The 25,490-nt window shown below is 38.0% G+C and overlaps 1 protein-coding gene across 1 annotated transcript in view; it reads left to right on the top strand.

The window, feature by feature from the left end:
* The first annotated feature begins 1,949 nt into the window (after nt 1-1,949).
* Nucleotides 1,950-25,490, top strand: part of TGM5 (transglutaminase 5) — a 302,343-nt gene continuing 278,802 nt past the window's right edge. Inside the window, exons 1-2 of the mRNA XM_044090126.1 lie at nt 1,950-2,066; nt 20,954-21,133. Of these exons, the coding sequence (XP_043946061.1) occupies nt 2,057-2,066; nt 20,954-21,133 (190 nt within the window). The 5' untranslated portion in view covers nt 1,950-2,056. The remainder of the gene's footprint in view (nt 2,067-20,953; nt 21,134-25,490) is intronic.

Here is a 25,490-nt window from a genome sequence, read left to right as displayed (position 1 = left end):
CCTTGAGCATGTAGCTTGTTGGGACTGGGATTTTTTTTAAGTGGAGCATGTCCAACAGCTCTGGGTTTGATATAGCTTTGTATGTTAGGCAGAGATCACCTCTGAGTAGGTGATTTGTGATGGAGTAAAGCTGGAGTTTTTGAGTAAAGCTGGAGTTTTTTGAGACAGTCTGTGTAGGGCATCTGTTTGAGGGCAGTAATCCTCTTTGTGAGGTACTTCTGCAGCCTTTCCAGTTGTTGTAGATGTCTTGTGAGGTACATACCAAAAGGGGCACTGTACTCTATAATGGGTCTAATGAGTGACGAGTAGAGGGGAACAATGACCTCTTTTTTCCTGGATGAAAAACCTTTTGTGATGAGGTATGCCTCGTAGAAGGATTTCCTGACTACATACATATAAATATTTACATAGCAACCTGAAAAATTTATTACAGACTAGAAAGGGTAGGATATACAATTTCCCAGGGATGTCCAAATGTAATATGTGTAAATATTGTAAATTCATTAACACAGGGAAAACATTTGAAGTAAGAAACAAACATTACTTCTTAAGGAAAAAGTTCAACTGTAATTTAAAATTAATAGTTTATTTAGCTAAGTGTGTAGCATGTGCAGCGTTCTATATATGAAAGACTAGGCTCGGAGACTGTATATGTGAACACCTTTATGCAATTGACCATCAAAAAAATAGAGAACGCCTTAGCCAAACACACTCTAGCATTCTCTGGCCATACTTTCAAGTTTACTGTTATTGACCAGACATTAGTAGACAATAGAGGAGGGCCATCATCTTTGAAATTAGAACCAGAATTATACTGGCAACTGTCATTAAATGCCTATAGTTTCTTGGGCATCAATTATATGTGCCATTACTTGTCTACTAAAATTAAAGAGTTTACGTAGGTAACATGAACTTTATGAATATATTTTGAAATATTTATAGGTATGTAAATATTTATATGTATGTAAATATTTGGTCTGTACTCTACTTTATGTCAATTTTTTAATTACAGATTTGGGTATTTTACTTTAGGTACCAGTTGTTTATATCAAGTGTACTGTAACTTTAAACAGTAGAGGAATGTAGCATTGGCTGCTTAGTACTTGGAAACATTCTCATTCTACCTGGACGATTGGTTGCTTTAACGCATGTGACTTTGTAGATTTTATAAAGGAAGAGATTTAATATTTTATTTTATCTGAAGAAGTCTGTCCAAAGAGACAGACGAAAAGCGCTTCATTAAACTTGTGTTTTCTGCTCACAGCAGTCCTCCGGCTTTGCTTTTTTACAGTGCAATTTTAAAATATCAGATCACCAGCTTTTGAAATCATTAGATGATCTGTATGTTTGGTTAATCTAACAAAAGTCATCAGCTCTTATAGCAAAACACAAATGTTTCATTGAAGATTTAACAATATACAGTATTGCTTCCCTGCAAATGCAGTTTATAAGTTATCTATTGTGTAAACCTGACACTGATAAATATTATTTTCTATTTATCCAAAATGCTTGTAGTACTACCAGGCTCATATTTTATCAACTCCTTCTTTGTTCTTTTGTGAGGTCAGAAATATGCAGAATATGTAGCCATGCTTCATTGAGTGACAAAAATCAGGCATAGTTCTTTTCGTAGAAAACATTTGTAATTATGTGCATGTAAAATTATTGGTTTTGTATTCAGTTTATGGAAAGGGAACCAAACAGCTGTTATACTTCAAAAAAGGTATGAGAAACATTTCCAGAGTTGTGTTTTTTTAATTGAGGAAGGAAATAATCTTACCAATAGTGCAAAAGTAAAAAAATGCTTTCACAAAAAGGTCTTTCCACATTGTTACCAGCTCCCATGTAATCAAGTGTCTTAATCGTATCTTGCAAAAAGTAAGCGATAACACAATCTGTACTAAGAAATGCTTATTAAGGATAGGAGTGGCTGATTTACAGGACCAATAAAAGGGATGTGCCATTCAAATATATAAAAAAGTCTGACATGTAATTGCACTGTCAGTGTAACCATCTCTTCATTTGTGGGGGAGTGACAGACAAGAAGGAGCTTATCATGTCTTCAGGTGAGTAGTTGGCAATATTCATCCTCTTTCGTGGTGTGCATCATTATAGCTGTAGTTGCTGTGGTGTGCACTGGGTAGAGAGCAGATCAAAGAAATAAACTATGAAAGGATATGGTGCAGGAATCTAAAATGAGTACAGTTTCAATATGACTTGAACAGGCAAAATAATTAATTGTTCCTAGGGATTAGATACCATGCTAAAACCTAACTTTTACAGGATAAAAAAAAATCTGACAGAAATAATAAATCATTTTTGGTTGTCACTAGCATTAGAGGCTATCTTCAGTAATAGTGATAAAAATATGTTTTGATAAAAAAATAACATGAGGACGTATAATATGGACAAGTAGTACAAACTATGAGATCACTAAGCAGCTGAATATGAATGTTTTGTAATTATAATAATGGGCAATACAAGTGTGTGTGTGTGTGTGTGTGTGTGTGTGTGTGTGTGTGTGTGTGTGTGTACTTGTCATTTTCTTTTTGTGAAGGGCAGTCATTTCCGAGATTTCAATTTACAGTATTATACCTATGATGCTCTTAGTAACACAGCTGTCCTACCTTGGCAATGGGAACTCAGTTTTAGTCTGTATAGTAACACGAATGCTTATGCGCCTCTCAACTGCACAAATTTTTGCCTTATATTTTTGGTCTGTTCCTCATAAAATTTGAGATTTTCTGTCAAATCACTGATGATTGGAGTCACTATATAATAACATACATTTGAGTTTCAGACTTTATAGCCTTCATAAACTGCATGCTAACACAAATCTTGTTATCCTAGCAACTTTCTCAGTTTAGAAGAGCAGTATTTAAAATCTGTTCCTATTTTTCAGCCTTTGTCCTACCATTATTTAGGCTTTGTCCAGATTTCATGCACTAAGAGGTTGAGAGGTATGGCAGATGATTTTTATATGTAAGGTATTTCCTGTCTGCAATGTACTTAATATTATTTGCTGACAGATGTTTATGACTGGAATTCCCCATTCTTCAATATTCTGTATATCTGCTGCCTTGGGTTCTTGGGTCATTTGGGATTCTATACATGTAGTCAAGTGCTGGCTCAATAAGTTTTGTGTTTTTTAAATATATTTATCTTTGTGATATATTCTTATTTTATTTATTTATTTGACATTTGTTAACCAGGTTAGTATGATTGGGCAAGAAGCCCTTTTTCAGCAGAGGTCTGTGGAGAAAAACTCCAAACATATAAAACATATATAAATACAGAGCTTAACTAATAATGATAACAAGAAACTTATATGGTATAAACAACAGCAACCAGACTTATTCTGCTCCCAAAAATCATCATACTTTAGGATTCATAGGAATTTCAAGACTAGTAGTCTCATAACCATTTGCAACTTGTCAGTATCCACCCTTAGGCTTTACTCCCTTTCTCTAGGAAGGCTAAGCCAGTCAAGCCCAAGTTGAATTTGTGGATCTTATCCAATCCTCTAGGCCCTGTTGGAAGGATGATAGTGCTTAATCTGCAGCAGCAGTCTATTTCAGAGTCGGCAGAGGTGCTATGTGATGAATCTGACTCTTCACCATATTTTATTTATCTGCTAGTGAAGATGTAAGTCCATGGTTCTGCTTTTTGTGGAATGATTAGACTTGCAGAGCTAGAAGAGATCCAGGATAACAGCACCTCTAATGACATTGAAGGGAAAGCATACCTGTCCTCTCAAGAGTCTGTAAAATATTGAATAAAAGAACAATGCTTCCAAACTCTCTTGATTGCTCAGGGTCTTTAAGCCCATGATCTTCTTAGGTAGGAATCTCTAGCATCTTTCTAGCTGTTTGATATATCTAGTAAGGTACATCTAGTGGAGGCATTGTACTCAATAAATGGTTTAATTAATGATAAATACAGGGGAACAGTGACCTGTTTAAGTCTCTCTGTTGTTTCGTTGGTAATTAGCTGCACCAAGTGGAAGGATTCTATGACTACTTTTGTCACATGATGATCAAAAGAGAGGGAATTATCAACTCATGATCCACAATCCCTAACAAAATTTTAATTTTGAACTAGGATATTGTTGGTATTGTCTATACTGTATGAAGGGTTATCTAGCAAATATGACATTATTGCACTTTTTTGCATTTAATTTTAACACATTTTCAGTACACCAGTTATTTACATGTGTAAGTTCTTGCTGAAGAATTAAGGTGTTCGGGGGGGGGGGTGCTTGACAATAACTTACAGTTTGCAGTTGCCTGCAGTAATTTAGCCAGTGGTCTTGGTTTCCAGTCAAGAGATCAGAAGTAAATGATAAAAATGAGGAATCCCAACACCAAGCCCTGGAGAACATCATTGGTTACCCTTATACTTTCCAGTAAGGACTCTTCTACTCACAAAGAGTGAGTTCTGTCTTTTAGCCAGTTTGCTATCAATCTTACCACACAGGGGCCTAGTTACAATGCTAGCGTAGGATATGGTGTTAAATACCTTGGTCAGGTCAAGATATGCAGTGTGAACAGCATGACCACTGTTGATAACCTGCGTAACCCTGCAAGGAGCTAACCAGGTGTATTAGGCAGGATCTTTCCTACACAAAACCAAACTTGTGGAACTAGTGGGGTTGCACTTTAATGAGATTTTTGCTATCATGGTATACAATTTCAATTATAGTATGTTATGTAGCTTTGCAGATGTGATTTGTTAGGCTGGTGTTAAGGCACTCTGTTGTGGAGGGCCATCACAACTGTGCTACATCAAACATCATGGGCAAATCCTGTAGCTAAACTTAGGTTAAACAGTTTGAGGAATGGCTTTGATAGGGCATGACTAGTGCTATTTATTAAACAATGAGTTATAATTTCAGGCCGCATATAAGAATTATATTTGGTCTTGGAAATCATCTATAGTACATGTGGCTTTGTGATAATAAGGGGTTTAAAGGATTCAGGGATATGTGTTCTTTGGAAACAAGTATCTTGGGTAGAATTAGCACTGAATTTGTTTGCTAATATATTAGTGATGTCTGTTAGGTCTGAAAAGGTGAGCTATTTTGAATAACTTCAATGTTGGCAATTATTCCTTAGTTTCCTAACCTAGCTGAAGAATAATTTATAATTGTCCTTACTATCAGATGCTAACTTATGCTGCCATGAGTGAATGTTAGAACTGTCTTATAAAATTTGATGAGATTAGTACATTTGCGATCATTGAATTCCAAAATATTAGATGGATGGGCTTTGGAGGTTTTGAAATTGAAAGTCACTAGTTTATGGCCTGACCTAAGGGCAGTCCTGAGGACACTCTCTATGTCCCTAGGGAGTCTTTTCTGATAAGACCCAAGGCCTGCAAAAATTACAAGCACTGTTGGTGACTCCCTGCTGGTTGAGGAAAGTAAATCTATATTTTTTTGTCTGTCAGTTGTTTACACTGATAGAGCTGCTTTCTGTTTTACCTGCCACTTTTGTTCTCTGATTTAAGAAATCTGCTTGGCCTGGTGTATTTGTCCTATGTGGCAGATAGACACTTAAATTACATTGGCTGCACATTTCACGTGTTTTTTTTTCCTTTGAGTAACTTGTTTCTTGGGTGATACTTAAATACACAGATAATTTGTGTCTTTGTCTTTTCTAATAAGACCCAAGACCTGCAAAAATTACAAGCACTTTTGGTGGCTCCCTGCTGGGTGAGGAAAGTAAATCTATATTTTTGTCTGTCATTTGCTTAAACTGATATAGCTGCTTTCTGTTTTACCTGCCCCTTTTTGTTTTCAGATTTAAGAAATCTGCTTGGCCTGGTATTTTTGTTTTATGTGGCAGATAGACACTTAAATTACATCGGCTGCACATTTCACATTTTTCCCTTGGGTAATTTGTTTCTTGAGTGATACTTAAATACACAGATAATTTGTGTTTTTGTCTTTTCTGATAAGACTCAAGGCCTGCAAAAACCACAAGCACTGTTGGTAAGTCCCTGGTAGGTGAGGAAAGTAAATCTATATTTTTTGTCTGTCAGTTGCTTAAACTGATAAAGCTGCTTTCTGATTTGCCTGCCCCCTTTTGTTTTCAGATTTAAGAAATCTGCTTGGCCTGGTGTTTTTGTTTTATGTGGCAGATAGACACTTAAATTACATTGGCTGCACATTTCATATTTTTTTCCCTTGGGTAATTTGTTTCTTGAGTGATACTTAAATACACAGATAATTGCTGTGTCTTTGTCTTTTCTGATAAGACTTAAGGCCTGCAAAAACCGCAAGCACTGATGGTGTGTCCCTGCTGGGTGAAGAAAGTAAATCTATATTTTTTGTTTGTGAGATGCTTAAACTGATATAGCTGTTTTCAGTTTTACCTGCTTTATTTTTTGTTTTATGAATTCTGCTTGTCCTGGTGGTTTTATTCTATGTGGCAGATAGACACTTAAATGACATTGGCTGCACATTTCACATGTTTTTTTCATTGGGTAATTTGTTTCTTGAGTGATACTTAAATACACAGATCATTTCTGTGTCTTTTTCTTTTCTAATAAGACTCCAGGCCTACAAAAACTGCAAGCACTGTTGGTGACTCCCTGCTGGTTAGTTTTCCCACATACCCTCCTATTCCTTGATCTGTTTTTTTAACTTGATGAGTTTAAGCTGCCCACTCTTACTGTAAATTTAGCTTTATAAGCTCCACCTTTTCTATAGTGCTGTTTATATCTTGAATTATTTATTTGCCTTTTCTTGTGCTTATTTTGAAAAAAAATGTATGTTGCCTCTCACTGAATGTTCTACTGATTTACTTGCTCTGAATTCATTATCTAACTAGCTGTTGGATAAAGTAGTGTATTTTTACATTCTAGCAAGCTCTTTTCTGTGTTTGTACACCAAGAGAAGAATGGATTTTCCATTTAGTGGCAGTGCATGGTAGCCTGATCTGTATAGGTTGGGGAAACACATTACAGATTCCTGCATGTAGTTGTTTTATTGATTGGAGGGCTTATTAATCAGCTTAACTTTTTTTAATGTCTTTATAAATTCGGCACAATTGAGTGGTTATTGACTCATTTCTACAAAGTGAAGTACTTTTAATGAATAATCACACTTTTATAAGCTGTTTAAAGTACACTGCTGTATCTTGAATTATGTATCATCTTTCCTTAAGTCTAACTTTGTTTGTGGTAGCATGTCATTTATTTACTGTGCTTTTACATTAGGAAGACTGGGATTATTCATCTAGTGGCAGTAGGTGCTTATCTGGTGTATCTGAGTTGGGAAGCACACAAAGGGGCTCAAAGTGTGGTTGTTTTATTGGCTAGAGGGCTCAGTAGTCAGTTTTCTGTATTTCCATTTCTGGTATAAATTTGGCACATTTGCATGGAACTGCTTGCTGTGCCAGTGCCCCGTAGAGATGCAAACATCTAGAAATATTGCTTATTTTCATTGTACTGTGAAAGTTTACTCTGCTATTTATTGTCTTTTTGCACATCTTTAAAGTTTAAAGTTGCATTTTTCAAACTGCTGTAAGGACTGCTATTCTACACTGTAATACATTGTATCTAATGTTTCTTAGTTAGTATTAGGCATCTGTTTGATGTTCCTTAACACCTGGGCTCCAAACCAGTCATTTTACATTAAGAGGGTCAAAGTCTGCACTTTTGTGACAGGAGAGGGCTGATTTCATCTATGTGAGCTGGGAATTGCTGGTGGAAATCTCATTGCATGTTTACCTGATTGGTCTTAGGTCATAGTTTAAAATGTGATTTTTTTTCTGATTGTATGTAAGTCTCACATTTGAAAGAAGCTGCTGTTCACACAGCAGCAGTTATTGATGCCTTGCATACACACAATCACCATAAGTTGAAATTTCCATATAAAAACCACTTCAGAACTTTACATCAGTCCTTCATTACTCACACTACAACTAGTTTGCGCTGTGAGCAGCATTTACACATTTAGTTAGGGCTATTTAGGTCTACCTTACCTTATTATAGCACTCAGGACTATTGCAGCTCAGAGAGCATCTGGTTTGGTGCTGGGCAACATTGCTGGTTAGGTTATCTGCAGATTACACCAAGTAAGCACCCTTCCCTCATCCAGTTACAAACACCCTTCCCTCCTATCCTTTCAAGTATGCATTAGTACCTGCAACCTGCTATCTCTGCATCCAACTTGGTGGACATGGGCATCCTGAGGTAATGTGACAAACATGGCACACTCATACAATACACAGATGACTCAACCATCATCTGCTCAGCCCAGTCCCTACCCAAACTGCAAAGAGTCACACAGGAAGACTTTTCCTCTGTTGAAACTTGGTTATCCGATGCTCAATTAATGCTCAACCCAAAGAAAACTAAACTACTCATCTTCCAACCCACCAAACATACTCAAAACAACTCTCACTTTAACATCACAGCAAAAGACAACACCACTATATACCCAACTGAACACACCAAATTGCTAGGAGTGGAAATAGACAATAAACTAAAATTTGACATTCACATATCCATGACCATAAAAAAGTCCAGAAAATACTAGGAGCGTTATACAGAAATAAGCAACTTCTCACCAAAGCAGCAAAGATTTCAATAGCAAATTCCCACCTTATCTCCACCCTACTTTATGCCTGTCCAATATATACCAACCTAAGGCAATGCGATCTAAACAAGCTAGAGACATGCTACAACAAAATCGCCAAATTCACCACAGGGGCATCCTACCATACTCACCACTATCTCTCACTTGCTGAACTGGGCTGGCTTGAACTCTCTCACCTCCTTCAATGGTATCAACTCTCACTTGCCCACAAACTAGTAAACCATCCACTAAATGTCCCATACCCCCAGAATCTACTCCAACCCTATTGCACCACCAGACCACTAAGATCCAGCAACAAAAATCACTTGCAGATCACTAAAGCCAATAACTCTGCTGGTGAAGCACTATTCTCTTGCACCATAGCCAAATTATGGAACTCCCTCCCACCCACAATTACCTCCATACCATCATGCACCCACTTCAAAACTTTACTAAAAGTGCACCTAAAAACATGCTGGCTATGCCCTTGCAACTCCCACTCTAATATCACCCACCCCATCCAACCACTACCTTTCTTTCCACCCCACTAATTACCTTGATTATAGCAAGTTTAGATGCTCATAAACCTAGTAATTATTATACAGCAGAAACTTCTTATTGTAACATTTGTTAATGTCTGTTTTGTACTTCGCAGATAAAGATTCTAGTTGTCTACCGATGTTCTTCATCTGTAAATATGTTTGTAATTAATTGCTATGTTAATCAAATTGTTAATCACTATGTAATCCAATGTAACTACTGTCTGTTTATTTTAACTGTGGATCTTTTCTCCCCGGGCCTCCACTGAAAATGGACCTGTCGGACACTCCCGGTCAACAAATGTAAATAAATAAATAAATAAATATGTGTACTGACAATCACTTAACTCTTGAACAAATACAGTATGTGAGAGATGTAGTTACACATTGACACTGGAGGCTAGATTCTCACATACAGACACAAAAAGCAACAAACAGGTTGTCAGCAACTCACACACATCACTCATCACACCTGCAAAGAGCCACACAAACATAGACTCACATATGTGGAGGCGGTCACATCTAACTAACCCAAACCTCAAAGGCCTCTCATGTGCAGTCCTCAGAAACTCTGCATGCACACAAACAAGACAATTCTGACCACAACACATAAAGCAACATCTCACTGTGTCTCAACTACTAAGGCCATAAAGCAAAAAACTCCATAACCCAATATTCTAGTCATGGGAGACTCCATTGTGAGACACACTGATGCCCCTCTTACCAGGCTGGCTAAGGGGAAGGTTGCAGTTAGTTGCTTGTCAGGGACCATGATTCACCAGATCATACAAGCACTCAGAGTACCAGTATGACTCAGTCATAGTCCATGTGGGTGTGAATGACCTGAGATGTACCTCCTTGGACTATATGAAGAGAGACATGATTGAGCTCTCAGAATATGTGTCACAGACAGGTATGAAGCTGGCATTTTGCAGCATTCTACATCTCCAAGGATGATGCCACAATACCAGCAGAAAATGATTGACTTTAACAATTGGCTTAGCTACTGGAGTCATTCCAAAGGGGGTCCAATACTTGTCAGCCTGGGAGGACATGGTTGACAGGCCATGTTGCTTTACCAGGAATGGTCCTCACTGTCACATCTAGGCTTTCAGATATTGGCCAAAATATTAACCACCCCATAGACAAACCTCCCAACATAATAAAAGCTACTCAGGACAAGCTAAAGATGTTACTGCTTAATGCTAGAAGTCTCAGTAAGAAACTGCATTCCCTGGATGCTGTCCTTACCCTGGAGAATGCTGACATCTGTACAGTTTCTGAAACATGGTTCAAAGCCACAGAAAGCACTCAGGTAGCGCATGGCTGTAATGCCTTTCATACATTTCACCACCCCCACCCCCCACTGAACATGAAAAAGTAAAAGGCGGAGGTGTATCTATCTACATAAAGGATAAGCACACCTAAGGCTCGTCAAACAATATGACATGCTTAAGCTACTGTATGTCCAACTAACCATGGGGAAATCCATTAATATATTCTTGTTAGCTACAGGTCCCCCACAATGAACCAGAAAACCCATGCATCATACCTGAAGTTACTAGAATCGCTCACCATCCAGCCCAATACCATACTTATTGGTGATTTTAACTACCCCTCCATTAATTAGGAGGCATACATGACCACTTACATGCAGGTCCAAATATTTCTTGACATTGTAAATTCAAGTGCCCTGGAGCAGCTAGTCTGCACTCCCACTAGGGGAGCAAGTATCCTAGATCTGCTACTCATAAATATGGGAGAGTGCTGCACCCCCCACCACAGTGTGATGTCCTCATTGGTAAGAACAGATCATAACTGGTTAGATTAGATCACAAAGTGGTCTTCTTTGAAATAAATGTAAAACTAGTCCTCCCACCTAACCCCAAAAACATTAGGAACTTCTCTATGGTAAAGTACCCCATTAAGGGATTACATAGCTAGTTTCCAAGCTGCTCAAATCTAGAAAACACAGAAACCTGTGCAGAGGAATACACAAAAGCCCTGTATGACCATATAAACAACTGCATGGAAACAGCAGGACCAGACTGAAATAAACCCAGGTTAAACCACAAAAACAAGCCACCCTGGTGGACCCTGATATTAATAGGTTGTACAACAACAACAACACAAAAAAAGAAAATTCTGTCTTGATGTAAGAGGGAATGTGTACAGGAGAGGAAAAAGTCCCTCATTAGTCTAAACAAGTGAATCAGGGAACTAGTAAATTCTCTGAAAGCAAACTTTGAGGTAAAAATAACCTCTAAAGCTAAGGATAACCATAAGTCATTTTTCAGTTGTGTTGACAATCTTAAGGACAACACCCATGTGCAGAATTAGTTGTAAGATATAGCAAATCTGCTAGCTGACAAATTCATGTCAAATTTCACCTCCACATCACCCCCCAGTTCTCCCCCAAGAAATACCCTCTACCACTACACTACAAATTATCACCAAAGAACAGGTTGCCACTTTGCTCTCTAAAGCTAAAAACAAGACTTCAATGGGACCTGATGATATACCAGGTTGCCTCATAAACAGCTTAGATCAGGACTTATCAGGCCCATTAGGATCTGTATTTAATCACAACCTCTTGGCTGGCTTTGTCCTGAGAGAGTGGAGAAAAGAAACAGTCATCCCTCTGCACAAAGGGGGACAATCTATGGATGCAGGAAATTGCAGACTCATAAGTTTGACTAGTTTTATATGTAAGGCCATGGAAAGAATAATCATGGACCTTATAAATAATGACATAGGAAACCTCTAAACACTGGACACAGTCCAATTCAGCTTTGTCAAGGGCAGGTCAAGACTACTAAATCTGGTGGGTTTCTTTGAGAAAGTCATTTAGGCCATGGATGAGGGTAAAACAGTACATACCACCTACCTCAACCTGGCCAAGGCATTTGACACAATTCCCCACTCAGTTAATATAAAGAAACTCACAAAACTGGGCAGAAATCCCTACATCAACAGATGGATACCCATTTGGCTCACCAACAGGACACATGCTTAAAGTGGGTGAATCCAGAGTCAGCAAGGGGCCAGTTACTAGTGGAGTGCCACAAGACTCAGTGCTGGGACCACTCTTGTTCAGAATGTACTTCTCTGAAGTCAAAGCTAATGTAGAAGACCCCGGAGGACAACGTTTGCTGATGACTGCAAGCTGGGAGGCAATGACTGAATCCTCCAAATATATAGAAAACCTTCAGGAGGGTCTAGATCAGACAGATGATTGGTGCAAGGACGATGGCCTAAAACTAAATGTGAAAAAATGCATTAACATACCCTTTGGGAAGTCAAATACCTCTGCAAATTATAACATCAATAGCACACTCCTAAGAGTAGACTCAGAGGTTAGAGATCTAGGTACACAGACAGATAGTAGCTTGAACTTTGATTGCCATGTGTCTGCAGTGGTGAGGAAGTCCTTCTATATGGCACAACTTATAGGTAAAGGTATAGCATCCTGATGCAAGGAAATTATAGTCCTGCTGTACTCAGCCCTCATTAGACCAATAATCAAGTACAGTGCGCCATTTGGCATGTACTTGACTAGGCACTTACAACAGCTGGAACAACTTCAGAGGTTCCTCACAGAGGAAATGCAAGGTGTGAAGAACATGTCCAATGCAGACAGACTAAAAGTCCTATCCCTTTAAGCTACCTCTTACCACTATTAAGGAGAGACCTATGCTTGATCTACAAGCCACTCACAAATCCAGCCATGATGGAGCTGCTATACATCCACAAGTCAAAGAGCATGAGGGTCACTCAAACTAGGGATCTAAATTTAGTCAGCAACTCAAACAAAACATGCTGGAGAGACAGATATGTGCCTCAGAGATTCCCTGTTCTTTAGAACATGCTTCCCATTCATATTAAGCAGAGCCCTTTCCTGGCCCTCTTCAAATGCAGTTTTTATCAATGGTTGGGGAATTGCAAATTCACACCTGGGGTAGTGTCTCTGTCTCTTGTGGACAGGGGCAATCTGTAAGATACTCAATGCACAGGCACAAATCCATACCATCCTCTTGCTCCTAGGGTCCATACATTGGGTAAATCGGGTTATATTGGCTAGGGTTGTAATGGCTCTTAAGCTGCTAGCCTAGTAATCTCCTATAAACCAATGAACCTATGAACCATGGAAATTGTGCATGAAGAGTCTATATTTGTAAGCATCAAACTGTGAAAATTATGTTTTCTAGCAGGTTTGTTGACTATCTGGTCCAGGGAGTTTTTGTTTATTCAATCTAAGAACTTCTGAACATACTCTACATTGGAAGTATAGCTGTCTAGTTTATTGAGGGGTAGTTGAAGCCTCCCGGTATAAAGTAGTTCTTGTTTATAGGGGGTTCATCAATTATATGTAGAAATTTCACACGATTATCAAGGGACATAGAGGGTGTCCTCAGGGCTGGCCTTAAGTAAAATGGCACCCTAGGCAAAAAGGCTTCATGCCCCCCCCCCCAACTGCCCAACCCATCCTGATCTACTCACTCTAGCCGTATTACTCTTCTTCTTCCTTTTTCTCTTTTTCTTTCTGCGTTTATTCATTCATTCATTCAACTTGTTCTTTCTAAACAAAACTGCACTCTGACAACAGTGGCAGAAACATCTTTTTAAGATGCAGGTCTGGGCCAGAAACCATGGGGGTTCTAGATTCTCTGAGGTGCATTTTAGAGGTTTTATAAGCAAGACTGAGATTTTACTGGCATTGTTGGTACTTTATATAATGAATTATCATTGATAAGATTTATCAATGAAAAATACAGTGTTAAATCACTGAGATCACTGTACATTGGAAAAGACAGAATGCTCCATGTAGCAGTATTTTCAGAATTAGCATATATTTCCTTGTGATCACACTTATATTGTCACTGTTCTGAGCATCTGACTTAGGGTTGTCGAGCATACAGCATGAACCCAATCCTCCCTCTGTACCACAAATACACAAAACATATGTGCGCACACTTTTTGTGTATTTGAATAAAAGACTGGGATTTTACTGGTGTTGTTGGTACTTTACATCTTTGACTTTGCGTTGTGGTATTATAGATCATTATATACACCTATACATAAATAAATAAATATATATATATATATATATATATATATATATATATATATATATATATCAAACTCAGAAAAGTGCACAAACCCAGAAAAAGAAGGTGCACAGTCACAACTTATAACAACATGCAAAAACAACCTACACTCAAACCACATTTAACACTAATACCTTTAAAACTAGAGACATATTTAATAAATATTGGCATTTTTTGAAACTGGATCCTTTTTTAATCAGTGTTTGGAATACACATGTTAATTTGGTTTTAGAAGTGGTAAAAACATTGGTGAATATTTATCTTGGTATAAGAAATGAAAGATGTCAAATTCTGATGATACTGCTGACATTTGGGGTTGTACATATTGTGTTAACTGTGTATACTGTAAGATAGTGTCAAAACAAAATCTTTTACTTCAGTTAATACATCACAAATTTATGTAATCAGACATCAAATTACGTGTTCTTCTGAATGAGTTGTTTATATGGTGGTGTGCCAATGTGCAGACTTTGAGATCAGAAAAACAACATATAGTGTTACATTTAAATGACTTGAAATGCAGACTTGAAAGAAATGCTTTATTTAAACATAAGTTATAGCATGCTGCCGCACATTTTGTTTTTATTGGTATTAACTCTGTTGTTGGTGGGGGGTTGTCTCCAGAACTGAAACATGAACTTTTGGATAGGAAAGAAAATGTGTGGATTATTCATTTAGGTGCTATTTATAAGCCTGGATTAAATGAATACTTTTAAATATTTTTCAAAATCACTTATAGCCATACTACCTTGAATGTGCCCAATCTTGTTTGATCTAGGAAACTAAGCAGAGTTGGGCCTGGTTAGTATGTGGATGGAAGGCTATTTGGGAATATTTATATTTTTTATATGTATTTCTACCTATATATATATATATATATATATATATATATATATATATATATATATATATATATATGGTTTACTATCAAAATGATGAATCTCAAAACAAAATCTATTTAATTGCCTGAACTGACATTTTGAATTTGGGAATGTCACTTTTACAGAATGTCGGAAATCATCACCTTGACATCCGCATTCAACTTATTTGAAATGTCAGGAGGTGACGTCAGGCACTCAGGCACTTGTGCTGAAGCTGCCGTAGGAATAATACATCTACAGCACAAGGTTTTACAGTTTTGCAGTGGGGCAAGCCCCCCTGCATATTATATATTCCAACTCCAAGATTGGACTACAGTGTGGAGAAGGGCAAATTTCCCGATCCCCACTGTGGTGCAATCGGTTATGAGATTGTCGATCCCACATTAGTGAATGCACAAAACCATTTGCTAATGAGGATTCAAACAATTCCGGATTGGCATTAGGGAAACTATATATATATATATATATATATATATATATATATATATATATATATATATATAAAATCACTACTAAATCTCAAAAATTCCACAATCCCGAGCCTCTGAATCCCAAGGACCAGAATCTCCCCTCCACTGCCCCTGCAACTTAAATATACCAACTCCAAGATTGCACTATAGTAGAGTGAACAGGAAAATAGTGCCATGCAATGTGGAACTTTGCTGTTCATTCCACTGTAGTGCAATCTCGGAGTTGGTATATTTAAGTTGCAGGGGGTGTGTGGGGCACAGCCCCCTACATGGTGGGTGCAGGAGGGCTTGCCCCCATGCATATACGTTCCACAATCTTGTTTTTTTTTTGTTTAGTTTTGTTTTGTTTTTTTTTTATCTTCAAGATTCTGCAATCTCAAAATTCTGGTCCTCGGGATCCAGAGTCCCAGGATCATGGAATTTTGAAATTTAGTAGGGATCTTATATATATATATATATATATATATATATATATATTTATATATATATATATATATATACATACACACACACATATATATATATATATATATATATATATATATATATATATATATATATATATAGTTGTATATCACTTTGACTGAGGTAGATTTGACTGAAAAAAAAAAACATTAGGTTAAAATGACTAAAAGTACATTTGACTGAACAGCCATTTCATCGAAAAGTGTAAAACTCAATAATTTGTTTTTCTGGTGTCATTTTCCCTTATGGGAGTTGTTGGGGACATAATTTAGAAGATTTTGAGTGGATTGGCAATACAGATACAAACACACACACATATATATATATATATATATATATATATATATATATATATATATATATATATATACATACAGGGATACAGGGAGAGAGAGAGAAAGAGAGTCATTTTATATGAACCATGGGTAAGTGGAAGAATGATTTTTTGAGCCTTGTTTTATAGATTATGATAGCTGTGGACTTTTCTTTGCCAAAATCTAAGGATAATCTGTTTTATTAGCAAGGTTTGCTTGCTATTACTGTTTCCAGGAGATTTCCCATGAACAGAGTTAAGATCAATGTATCCTGATAGGCTTACATAAAGTAAGACAAGATTATAATAGAAAGACTACAATTTTTGTGTTTTTTTCTTTCTTTCTCTGTTATCATAAAGGTTGATTTTTGTGGGAGAGGTTTATTAAGATGGCAGAGTAAGGCAGGAATCTCTACCACTAATCATTTGGCATAATTATAGTACTCATTGCACGTTTCCGGTTTTTTTCTTTTTTATCTGCATAGACTTGTTAGGTTGTTTATATGCACAATGTTAAAATTAACAGTGGGAAGGAAGGAACTATGGAGGAAACCCTGGATAACAAGTAAGTGACTGCCACAGACAGATAGTACAGGATAGGAGGTATGTGTTTTTAATTATTATTTTTTTCATTATTTATTTATTTATTTGGTTTGGGGTTATAGGGCTGGGGGTTGATATGATGGTTAAGGTGTTTGCCTCACAGACACAAGGTACAAAGTATGATCCCCATCTTTGGGAAGAAAATTGGCTAGGCTTAAAAAATGACCCACAAAGACAGCTAGCCTAGTAATTACTATGAACCTATTTTTTTTCTTCATTTTTCTTTTGCATCTGTTAACCAGGACAGAATACTGGCATGCATGGACCTTTTCTCAGAACTCATCCCAGGAGCACTTTTTGGTTAAGAGACTTGTTCAGAGTTACACAATCGACAAATGAAGACTGAGAAGATCAAGTCCTGTATTGTAGGAAGCAGCTTGTTAAGACTGCATAGCCTTAATCCTGTGCACTAACTCCCAGTGTTAGGAAATACAGAAATACTAGTGGTTTAAAGCAACATCTGAGAGATGTGTAAAGGGCGTGAGGACCAATAATAGACTTGCATCATATGAATTAGGTATAAACCAGAGTGCAATGCCTGGACAAGAAGGTTGGAATGTCATGGTCTACCTCACAGCTAGACCATTGTGAAAACAATTTCCACAGACTGATTGAGGCTCAGTAGGCAGGCCACTACAAAATAACAAGATGCAGGGAAAAAAATGAGAAAGAGGAGCAAAAAAATGTGGCATCCCATCTTAAAATCCAAAAAAGTGAATGAATGCTGAGTAACTAAGTACGCAGGAAGCGGCAGCAAATGATAAACAGTCAACTTCTAGAAGGTACTGAACTCTACCCCACTGGAATCAAAGACCCCTACTTGTATACACAGCCATTGAAAAGGCTTCTTTTTTTCTTCTCACCTTCAGCAGCATATGGTTTACTGAAATAATCAAATGTGTGAGTTACCAGAACTGATACACAGGTTCGTAGGTTCATTGGTAGGTACTAGGCTATTGGCCCAGGGGCCTAAGTAAGCCTAGCCAACAAGGTTCCCTGGCTTATGCCACCCAAGAAAGTTAATTTCCTGTGCCCCTGTCAAGCAGAGCCACAGAAGTGATCCTCGGGGTGTATTTCCTTTTACCCATCCACTCATCAAGATTTTTCTTGAAGAGTGCTAAGGAGCAACTTTGCTTGACATAGATGGGTAGCTTGTTCCAGAGTATAGGAAGTCTCTGGGACAGGAATCTATCCCTCCAGCATGTCCTGTTTAGTGTGGTGACAAGGTTTAGGTCCCCAGAGCATGTAGCTCAGAGGGATTGGGATTTCTTTAGGTGTGGCATGTCCAACAGCTCTGGGATTAACATAGCTTTATATGTTAGGCAGAGATCCCCTCGCATTAGGCAATATGCTACAGAGTGAAGTTGGAGTTTTTTGAGATGGTCAGTGTAGGGCATCTGTTTGAGGCCAGTAATCCTCTTTGTGAGGTACTTCTGTGGCCTTTCCAGCTGCTGCAGATGTCTTGTGAGGTACATTCCAAAAGGGGTGTTGTACTCTATAATAGGTCTAATGAGTGCCGAGTAGAGGGGAACAATTACCTCTTTTTTCCTGGATGAGAACCCTTTTGTGATGAGGTGTGCCACATAGAAGGATTTCCTGACTACTGTGGTGATGTGATTATCAAAGGAGAAACTACTGTCCACCTGGGTCCCAAGGTCTCTTATCACACATTCGGTGTTAAGTAGACTGTCGTTTATGTAGTAGTTCATGGGTACAGAGTTTTTACCAAAGGGGATGACATTGCAATTTTTGGCACTGAGCTTGAGGCCATGCCTCTGACACCAGGCATCTGTCTCAGTGAGGCTCTTCTGTAGGACATCCACATCAATTGGGGACTCAATTATGGCTCCTAGTTTGCAGTTATCTGAGAACTTCGTTAGCCAGAGGCCTTCTGTGTTAGCCTGTAGTTCAGAGAAGTTGATACCAAACAGGAGAGGTCTCAGGACTGAACCCTTTGGTACTCCACTTGTCACTGGTTTGAAGTCAGATTTGGAGTCTGCAACTTTTACAGTGTGTGTTCTGTCAGTAAGCCAGTTGGCAACCCATCTTGTGACATAGGGATTTATACCTAGTTTAGTGAGTTTAGCTATAATTCCAGAATGGGGGATGGTGTCAAAAGCCTTGGTGAGGTCAAGATAGGCTATGTGAACCACCTTACCCTTGTCTACGTCTTTGGTGACTGCCTCAAAGAAGTTGATCAGGTTCAGAAGGCATTATCTGCCTTTCACAAACCCGAACTGGGTGAGGTCCAGAGTTTGGAGGTTACCAGTGTCTTTGTTTATGAGTTCCATGATGATACGTTCCATGGCCTTGCAGACCAGGCTCGTCAGGCTAATAGGGCGATAGTCCCAGGATCAGTGGTGGCTCCCCCTTTGTGAAGTGGGATAACTGTTGCTGTGTGCCATTCAGTGGATACAAAGCCTGACGTGAGACTATGATTGAACACAGTGCTAATACATGAACATGGTGAACATAAATCATGAATTTTAAACACAGTTGACTAAGAGACAGCAAAAGGTATGCAGAATTAAATTTTCATATAATATTATTAATGAGACCCTCACCTGAAGTGAGATGCATGAAAGCAAAGACTTGAGAGAACATTGTTGAAAGCATTAATCTAGGCATATCTTGTACATCGCCTTATAAAAGAGTCATAAATGAGTCAAACAACTGGGCTTCACTATACACACAGACACAATAAAACCATACCTATTACTTTGGTGGTCTTCTTAAAACTTGCATATAATAGTCAGGCAATAGTGCTGGAACAGACACACTAGTCTTTTTTTTAATGGTACCAGACAGACTTCTATATCAGTTTTATTGCCTGTTTGAAGAAGCCACAATGTCAGTATGAAGGTTCCAGTCGGTATAGAGGACAGAACCTGTGGAGGGAAGTGCAATTGCAAGAACAGCATCAGTGACGGCCTCATTCCATCATTGCTTTAAGTTATGAGAATTTTGACAAGTAGAGCTCAGAGAAATGCAGTCCCCTTGTGGGGTTGTAAATTGCTTTAACATCCCCCGTATTGCTTGTGTGGGACTGCAGATATAATTTTTAGGCAGTGAGTTGGTGTTTCAGCAGTGTGTTTTGCAAATTAGAACACTGGATTGTGTGGCTGTTATTATACAGCAAGTTTATTTATGACATTGTCAAGCTTGGCTTGGTACAGTCATTGACCCCCCCCCCCAACATCAAAAGTTCATAACAACCCAGAAGAAAGCTCATTTTTTTTTTTTTTTTTTTAAGAGGGACGTGCAAAGTACCTTATAACTCTGTACCACCTGTAACAGTGATATCATTATGTCGTACCTCTCAAACTTTCAATGCAAGAAATCTGGACAAATGCAAAAATAATGGTGGCACACAGGTCCATAATTGGGGACACATATTAGATATTGTTCTTATAAACTTAGAAAGTTCCTAGAATAATAGGTTTTGCTTTATTGTGCATATCCTGAAACTCAAAAGTCTGTGACTATTTAGTGACATCAATCCCCAACGTTTTGCTAGAAAAACATAGATTTCCTGAGGAACAAACCAAAAATGTGAAGCATAAATCTGGACAGTCTGTAAAAATCTAGATAGTTAAGAGGTCTGCATCATCATGCATTTCACCTATATGAACTGTTTCTGTGGAGGAATGAGTGAGTGATTCTGCTTGTTCTGTGTCACAACATCTGTCTCAGCATATTTAACTGTCTTACCTAGAGGCTGTAGATATATCATTGTCTAGATTTCTTGTAAACCTAATGTAAATGGCATTTGTTGAGTATGTAATGATGAGTAATGCAGGGATTGCACTTCTACTTATAAACTTCTATTAGTAACCCCTGTTCTTATTGTAACTATCCAACTCATACAGTGATAGAAACATTGATTTTTGAAAATATCATGCAACAGCAGACTCTAGCCATGAGTAGGTATGTAACACTGCATGCTGGAAATAATAACAACACTTTCAATAATTTTTTGTTACGTTGCAGCACTTTTGGTAAAGTCAGTTGACCTTCAGTTTAAAGAAAACAACAGGCAACACAGAACTGAAGAAATAAGCAAAAAGAAGCTGATAGTTCGAAGAGGAGAACTATTCATCATCACAGTGAACTTTCACACCAGAGGATATGAAGAAGGAAGGGATAACATCACTTTAATCGCTGAAACAGGTACAGGCCTTCAACCATCCAGCAGGACTTTATATTTTGCCTTTTGAGACAGATTTTGCCAGCAGATTATATCTAGGACAATGGTAACAGTCATCAACCCACTGCACCACTATTAATAAAATGTGTTCATCTTCTCAAAGCAGTGCCCCCCCCAAAAAAAGCATGAACATCATATGCATTTATTTTTTGTATTGCTTCTTCATACTGTGATATACAAATATGTCCCTTAATTATGTTATTTCCATTTTAGTATAAACATGAAGAAATTAGTCAGCTCTGGTGGCATAGTGGGATAACGTTCTGACTGTGGCACAAGTGACCTGAGTTCAGTTAGTGAGTCAGGTGCCTGACAGAGCTCTCTGGGGAGGATAGGCATGCATAACTTGGGGCAAGGAGAGGAAGTACCCATTGTGCACTCCTACAATCAATAAGAGGAGGGGAGTGATGCAAATGCATGATCTGGGGGAGGAGTTAGGCCCACTAAGCCACCACTTGGTGGTAGCCTTCAATGCAGGTGGGTGGAAGCATGTTCTCATATGGATATGGCATTGTGGATCTCTACAACAATGTGGATTGGGTATGCACTTTCCCAGGGGTAGTGTAGGACATTTGCAAAGATCCTCATTGTAGGGATGCCAATGAGGGCATAAAGCATCCTCATGGCTAACTGAATGATGGTCCCATTCAAACAGCTCTCACCATGATCCCCTGGGAATTTCCAGGGTAAGAAAACAGACAGGTTATGTCCATTTGGGAGGAAGTTTGATGATCAGCAGGCATGAGGCATAAATCACAAAAAATGAAGAAATTTGCCAACCATAAATACTTTCTCTGTCATATCTTAGTCTATAATTTAGTTTTGTATATTTTATTGTTGTTTTTTTCTTGCTGGAATCTGCCAAATGCCAGAATTTAAAACTTTATGTGGAGCATGTGTTTATGTTCAGTGAGTTGTGAGTTTCCCCTTAAGCATAGATGGTCTGCAGAGCATGCAGCCTGAACTTTGGAATATGCCACTACCAGTAGAGTGGGGACATTACATGAAACAGGTATTGGGGTCCTTCTTGGGCCATTATAATCCATTGTTTGTGTTATTTCAAGCTTTACCCCTCAGGAATGGGGATTTACACTGGGCTCACTGTGAAATAAACTTCTGTCTAGGCTGTTTGATGCATCTCAGAATGCCGGTGAAAGAGCCATTTGTTTACTTCCCATATTCAGAGCTGGGGAGAGGACTTAGCCAGAAGTTTGTGCACCTCATAATTCTTTAAGGGAAGAAGAACTATTCTGTTTTGTCTTCCACAGTTTATAAACATAAAAGTTATAATCTTCTTGATGTTTATTTTTAGTGTGTTGATAGCTGGTAATAAGCTTTGCATGCTGGAGTTGTCCTAATCAATGAATCTGTTTGCCTACAACTCCAAATAAAACTACAGTGCTTGATGGCACTGAGACAGAGCTCACTTCTACTACTGGTGAACGAGGTTCGTTTCCCATTCCGATAACCAAGGGAGGAGACTGAGATTTAGAGAGGACAAACTTAGTTCTACAGGCGGAGGGCTGGGCATGTCATTGCCACTTGGCTGCCTCCTAGTCAAGGTTAGGTGTGTGCTTGGGGGTAGCAAACTGGTGAAATGATAAAAATCTTTAAGCCATAGCAACATCTGAATAGATCATGCATATTAGTGTAAATATAAACATGTGATATAATATACACTGCATACTTAAGGAGCAAACAGATGTTACTGAAGAGGCCCTCATTTACATTACAGTGGCTCCTGATCTTTGTTACTTGGTTCTCATCTCCACTGCCATGCAGGAATGAGTGATTGGAACAATGGACAACTGCTGTCTATAGGGAAGTCTCAGGTCACTGGTACAAGTGACTGTAGTCATCTTTTGGGAGGGAAGAAACCAAATCTTCAGCTGTTCAGCTAGTGACTGCATGTCTGAACCAGTGCTTACCTTTACCCAAGGGTGTCTGCTGTAAAATGTAAAGCTTCAATGCTCTGATGTTCTGTTACCTATCTTTTTCTGTTTGTGTGTTTGTTTTTCTGGTTCACTTGAGTTCTCATTTTTGTACTCATTAGTTGCTGTGTACATGATAATTTTAGGTGGCTGTTTGTGAAATATGTTTTAAGCACTTTACATTTCTGATAACGTTATGATATGCTAGTATCACCTATTACATTACACATGTAGTTTCAACCTACTGCTGTGTTCACTCTTTGTTTATTTGCACTTTTTTAAGTACCTTTAGAGAATGGGGGACCTGTAGATCTTCATCCTGATTGGAGAACGAACCTTCTCCAGCAGGGTGTTAGTCCACAGGTAAGGCCTGCTGAAAAATGAGTTTACTGCTTCATGGCAGCATATCAAACTGCTGTGGAGCTCGGACTGAAAGTAACCTAATGGTAACCATTATTTTATACTTGCTAAGCAGTGCTTTTGCTATTTAGTGAATGTAAAAAAAATAAGAGGTTCTCCAGTTTGATTATTGGCTGGGGTTCCTTCTGTGTGGAGTCTGCATGTCCTCCCTGTGGTCACATGGGTTTCCTCCAGGAGCTCCGGTTTCCTTCCACACTCAAAGACATGCAGTAGGTGGAATGGACACTCTAAATTGGCCATAGATGTGTGTGCGAATGAGTTGTACGGATGAACAGGGCTAGCCACACGGTGGTGTAAAACTTTAGTCGAGATAATTGTCACTGTGAAGTGACACCCCGACCCCACGTGCAAAATGGGAAGAAAGGGTTGAGGATGAATGGATGTATATATATATATATATATATATATATATATATATATATATATATATACGTATATGTATATATATATATATATATATATATATATATATATATATATATATATATATATATCTACATAGACATGCATAAGGAGCATTTCTGCCCAGGCCCCCGCTGTAAATTGGATTCTTTCCAAGTCAGACTTACCCAATAAACAAATGTTAAATAAATAAAAAAACAAAGAAAATTAAAAAAAAAAAAAAGTATGACTGCATGTCTGCATGTGAGAGAGTGAGATCGATCGAGCTGTTATTTTACACTTGCTAAGCGGTGCTTTTGCTGTTTAGCGAGTGTAAAAACTAAATGAAGCAGAAAAAGTGTGTGTGTGTGTGTGTGTGTGTGTGTGTGTGTGTGTGTGTGTGTGTGTGTGTGTGTGTGTGTGTGTGTGTGTGTGTATGTGTGTGTGCTTATGTTTCTGTCTGTGTTTAAGTTCATGCATTCTTACTTGCATGAAAGCTAGGCGTGTGTGAAACAGAGAGAAAGTGAAGAATGAAAGGGATTGAGCAGTAGCAGCAATAGTTAAGAGGCTTGCGTACTTCTCGACCTCTTAGCTCACGATATCTAGATGAAGCCTAAAATAAAGGGAAAAATAGGCTCAAAACAGGAATGTATTTTAAATATTGCTGTTAATTGCTGTTATAAAATCACAATGTTGCTTGAATAATAGAATTTAAGTTAGCATGCATTTTCTGAAGTGCAAGTGCTTGTGTGTATGAAAGAGAGAAAAAAAGTGAGAGATTGATCGACCAGTGGTAGCAGCAGTAAAGAGGTTTGCATACTTCTCCATCTCTTAGCTCAAGAAATCTGGATAAAGCCTGAAATAAAGTGGGAACAAAGGCTCAAAAATAGGAACAGGTTTAAAATATTGTTCTTATAAAATTACAAAGCAGCTTAAATAACAGGATTTGTGTTAGCATGCATTTAAAGGAAATAAAGTCTGAAAATGAAATGTACGTCATTATTTAGTGACTTCAATCCCCAATGACTGGCAACAAACCACACATTTTAGGAGTAAGGGGGCCAAAAATAAAGTGAATATCTATATATTTTTAAAAATGTTATATGTTGGATGCAAAATGCTTCCTCCATCACCATTTACATATACTACAGCAAGTTTGAAATGTTAGGTGGAGGAACTATGTTACATCAAAAATATATTAAAATTAATAAAGTAATTAAAAAAAGTAAGTAAAACACAACAATTTAACAGACAGACCATTCTGTAAGTGCAATAATGCCCTCCAGGGTGTGTGTTACTGTGTAAATAATGCCCCTACAGGGGTGAAGGATGCCTGTGGCATCGGCCCTCATAACACCCCTAGGTGGGCGTTATTTACAAAGTAACACACACCATTTGGGCATTATTGCTTACTTTTTGAATTATCACTTAATATATAGGCAAACATACATTTATATTTATCTACTTGTACTTTGTCAATTTCCTCTTAGCTGAATCCATGTCTGAAACTGATGACTAGTGGCCGGTATGTTAAACTACCTTAAGTAACATAATATTAACAAATAAATAAAATAACAAATAATAATAA

This window comes from Protopterus annectens, chromosome 12.part0 (assembly GCF_019279795.1).
Source record: "Protopterus annectens isolate FY-2018-M chromosome 12.part0, PAN1.0, whole genome shotgun sequence".
NCBI classification, from domain to species: domain Eukaryota; kingdom Metazoa; phylum Chordata; order Ceratodontiformes; family Protopteridae; genus Protopterus; species Protopterus annectens.
The sequence above is the reverse complement of the archived record's forward strand: the minus strand, read 5'-3'. Positions and strand labels throughout refer to the sequence as shown.